Source organism: Carassius carassius, chromosome 24 (genome assembly GCF_963082965.1).
Source record: "Carassius carassius chromosome 24, fCarCar2.1, whole genome shotgun sequence".
Taxonomy (NCBI): Eukaryota; Metazoa; Chordata; class Actinopteri; order Cypriniformes; family Cyprinidae; genus Carassius; species Carassius carassius.
In genome coordinates, this window is record NC_081778.1 from 15,462,810 (window position 1) to 15,467,311 (window position 4,502).

Sequence of the window (4,502 nt, forward strand, 5' to 3'; positions counted from 1 at the left end):
CAGATTCCACGTGAGCCTGAAAATTAACATTACAATACCAGATCTGCAGATATGATTTCATGTTATTATTACTTGTCCTATTTTAGTATGTCATGTTTCCACGCCTTTAACAGACATTATGCTTTTATAACTCAGTGTATACGGTTATGGCTTTGACCCTAATCTTTTACAGTTACAGAAATATACTTCTGTATTTGTGACTTTTTAAGGAACTTAAAAGAAAGAAAAATAAGTCTGTCCATTGTGAGGAACAAGTTTATAATTAAACTGCATTAGTGGAGCACACAGAACAAACAGTTGATGCAACAGCTTTTAATCTTTCATTAATATGCCATATATATTTTTTTGTTTAAATTGTAAAAAAAAAAAAGAAAAAGAAAAGAAATGATACAGCCTGATAGATCATCTTGCAGTAGATGTGTTTCAGTGTCTTCACTTCTTCATCTGCGCACAGGAGGAGGGTTTGAGACCTGAACAGAGACGTTACACAAGCATGTAATAAAATAAAACAACCAAATGACTTCCTTATTGTTTTACTTCAATGCCACATAAAATAATAAACACTTATTTTATGATGCAGCCAAAACACAGATATGATGCTGTAGAAAGGGCTGATCTGGACTGGACTGCTCACCTGAGGAGGAGTAGGAGCCCTTGGCCTTCTTGAATATTCAAGCTTTACATTTTCATACATATTCTCAAACTCATTTTCATGTTTGTCATTCTCGTATATATGTTCACTCATCTTCCCTGGAATCGTTCCATCTCCTCTAGCCTTCTGCAAATCAATCATTTATTTATAGTTTGCGTCCAACAATTTTCTTTTCTTAAATTATAATCAAAACATCTGAGAGAATGATGTTGTCACTTGAGGTTAAATTAAATGTTAAATATTTTGCTGATAAACAAATGATAAAACAGAAAGCCCACAATAAGCAGTGATAATATCTATTATTATTGAATATTTGTCAAAATCTATAGTTTAAGTATAATTTAAGTGTGATCATCAGCATGTCTTAGTGCAGTAACATGTGAAAGATTAAAGTCCATTTGAGCTTACTGTAAAAATAAACTACAGATAATTATAGAGTTTACTGATGGATGAGGTTATGTTTTTACTTTCAGAAGAGACTGAAGAGGTTACTCACTGTCTCCTGTCTGCTTTGTGCTGCTGTTTAAGGAAAGAAAGACTCAATGAATTTGATACTGAAAGAAATATATACTGAATCATCTTTAATATGAATAGTTAAACTGAAATCTATTATATAATGTAATTATCAAGGGCAGTCTAGATATAATTGGTGTCAGTTGTGTTCTTCGATCAAGTCACACTAATGCTGGCATTATTAATGAATAACAAACATACCTTCACTTGCTTGTCTTTTTTGTTGTTGGTTTAACTTCGGGCTGCAGCAGAAACACAAAGAAAGAAAAGAAAAGAAACAAATTTTGTTATAACTAGTCTTTACCACATTATTGTCTCACAAAAATGCACTTTATTACAGTTACTGTGGTCATTTTATTGTGTATGAAATATCACTATCCACATGTTAAGAAAATTCACTGAAATTCAGAAACACTGTGTTTGATATAAAATAGGAACATAAGAATGAGATCATAAAGTTCAGACATGTATGTAGAACTTGATTTAAAAAGGCCTGTTGGCGGAAGCTGAAGTTGTGATTTGTTACTAATGTATTGATGTATATAATATGTTAAATTAAAGGTGTGATTACAAAATACACCATGATCTGCCAGATTACTCACATTTTCTTCGTTTTTGTTAAATACACAGTCAGACCACAAATGCCTGCAACTGCCACTAAAACCCCAATGACAATCCCAGCTATCGCCCCTGATGACAGCCCTCCTCCTCTTTCTATGGAAAAGATACAAGAATCACAAGACCAAGGCCACTTACTACACACAATACTAACAGTTATACACTTTAACATGTATAAAAAAAAATATTAATAATTTAAAACAACACAATGCAATTACATAGATTTACAAAACAGTAAATGGTTTAATATACCTTTTTAAAAATGAAGTTACTTTGAACAAGTGGTAAATTAAGGTTAAAGTGTTGGTTATCAAAATTGGGAACTCATTTCAGATTAGTTTGAATTATTCTTACCTTTAACTAGTAAAGCATGTTTGTGTGAGGCGTTTCTCTTTGTAACATTATTGGAGGCTGTGCAGATGTAATCTCCACTGTGTGAGAAGTCAGTCTTGTTTATGGTGAATGTGTCTGTGGTCACATTGGTGTCTGTTTCATTAAACTTCCAGCTGAATGAAGCAGAAGGTTCAGAATTTGCAGAACAAGAGAGTGACACACGAACCCCTAAATCCACCACATCCTCACCCTTAACAGAAACATCTTCTGGTCCATCTAGAACACAAACAAGAGACTCACTGACAAACTGATCACTGAAGAATGTCTGTATTTCATCAGGTTTGAGCTCAAATCATCTTGATGTCTGAATGTTGAACACTCACAGTTGATGATCAGATGCACAGGTTTTGCCGTCTCAGAGCTAGCAGGGTTTCTATATGTACATTGATATTCTCCACTGTCTGATCTCTGCACTGGACTGATGGACACTGATCTGTTATCAGATGAGAAGATGATGCTGTTGCTAGGAGACAGAGGACTGTTATCTTTCATCCACTGCACAGAGGTGATGATGCCAGTTCCCTCAGAGCTGAAGTTAGCAGATGATTCTCCTTCTATTAATGATTCTTCTGGACCAATAACTCTGACATTAGTTATATTTTCTGTGTGAATGAGTGAGAAAGAACAAACACACTAGATTTAAAACGAGTCTTTCACATTTGGTGACCATTTCACATTTTTACATTTAGTGTGGTCAAGGCTGGTACAGAAGTCCAATCAATAATGAAAGGAATGTTTATGTTTGAATTTGTGCGCCCTATAAACTGTTTATTTCAGTGTCTATTTAGATCATAATAGTTTGTAGCATATAATTTTTTTTTTTTTATGGATTTTCAAAGCTGATAGAAGACTGAAAATCTGGGTCTCAGACAAGAGTAAAGAGTTTAAAAAGTCTAAAAGTTATTTCAAAATAAATTATAAAGCTACAATTTTTCAAGACAGTTTCAATGTGATTTCCATGTAATAACATTTTTAAAAGTTTAAACCTGAGAGTGCCCTAAGTAACACTCATCTGTGCAAATCTGGTTCAGTAACAATTAACCACAAAGCTCACTGCAAACAACAGCAGACTTGTGCATATCTCAAATAGTATTATTATACTCTCATTAGCACTTCTGATTGTCACCTTTGCAATTTTTACACTTCCATGTTTCATTTACAGCATATTAAATTGCTGTATGTCACTTTTTCCCCTTCCACACATTAAATTAATTTCTTATAATCATATATTATGCCTGTGTAGCCGATGCTTTAACATTAAATGCTGAAGTTTAAGCAACACACTCACCGAACACTTGTAGTGAAGTTTCTCCTGTAAGTGTGTCTCCAGCACTAGTTATTACAGTGAGTCTGTATATTCCAGAATCACCCAGTCTCAGGTTCCAGAGCTCCAGAGAGAAAGTGTTTCTGTCAAAACTGGCTCTGTCTCTGTATGCTGGGGCTATTATAAGTGAATCAGACTGTCCTGTCAATATTAGAGTTGTTCCAAAATGCCACTGAACTGTATCAATTGATGTGGAGGGCGGGTTATCAGGAGCAAACACCACACTTCCTCCTACTGCTCCATTAACCGGACCAGAAAACTGCAGATCTTCCCCTAAAAACTGGCCTATGTCAAAGAAAGAAAGAAAGAAAGAAAGAAAGAAAGAAAGAGTTATTGACTTATTGCACTAAATGACATACATTTTATCTGATACATCTACTGTAGTTAAATATTTAGTTAGATTCACAAATTCACAACAAAAACAATGATTAACTGCAAAGGTGGACATAGATTTCTGTGTCATTACATAATTAAAATAGTTCCAACTAACTAGTTATTAAACAGCAATTTAACATACATTTTTTTAATTACAAAAAAAGCCTCACCAAAAAGTGATAGCATCCACAGCGTACAGTACAAACTATCAGAAACCATCATGATCGAGCTCTCAGCTCAGGAGCTGCTACTTAAATCATCTGATCTGAACTATTTCCATCAGTTTTCAGTCACTGATAAACAGCAGTTCTAGACAGCAGAGCTCACTGCGCCACCTAGCGCTGGATATTAACACGACTCTTACCTTTGATCATTCAGTAAAGTTACCAACATATTCAGTTTTTCAGTCACGTGACTGGCTCGAAGAGGGCAAAACACCCATAGAACTGCAGCACAAGCCATCCAAGCCACAAACATTTCAATTAAATCTAAAACTGCGTGACATTCTCAAATGTAGGCTACACAAAGTATGCATCATCAATAAGGATTATACTGAATTTGGCCTTTTAACCCTAAAAAAGACAAGACCATAAAGAGAAATCAGAAAATTAATGTTTTGCTATTTTC

The 4,502-nt window shown here is 34.5% G+C and overlaps 1 protein-coding gene across 1 annotated transcript; it reads right to left on the reverse strand.

Annotated features, from left to right (window-relative positions):
• Positions 1 to 240: 240 nt before the first annotated feature.
• Positions 241 to 4,107, reverse strand: LOC132102946 (carcinoembryonic antigen-related cell adhesion molecule 20-like). Its single transcript, XM_059507690.1, has 9 exons — positions 4,046 to 4,107; positions 3,465 to 3,785; positions 2,500 to 2,778; positions 2,138 to 2,392; positions 1,768 to 1,879; positions 1,367 to 1,407; positions 1,149 to 1,171; positions 635 to 778; positions 241 to 470 (listed from the first exon to the last, which is right to left on the reverse strand). Exons 1-9 carry the CDS (start codon positions 4,095 to 4,097, stop codon positions 441 to 443), a joined length of 1,257 nt encoding a protein of 418 aa, XP_059363673.1. The 5' UTR covers positions 4,098 to 4,107; the 3' UTR covers positions 241 to 440.
• Between the last annotated feature and the right edge of the window lie 395 nt (positions 4,108 to 4,502).

What these genes read in the sequence shown, in the direction of transcription:
- LOC132102946 (XM_059507690.1), bottom strand. Translation starts at nt 4,097, where the DNA reads ATGATGGTTTCTGATAGTTTGTACTGTACGCTGTGGATGCTATCACTT. An exon ending in TGTGCATCTGATCATCAACT is followed by an intron (nt 2,393 to 2,499) that starts GTGAGTGTTCAA and finishes TTTGTGTTCTAG; the next exon opens with ATGGACCAGAAGATGTTTCT. An exon ending in GGGCTCCTACTCCTCCTCAG is followed by an intron (nt 471 to 634) that starts GTGAGCAGTCCA and finishes GTCTCTGTTCAG; the next exon opens with GTCTCAAACCCTCCTCCTGT.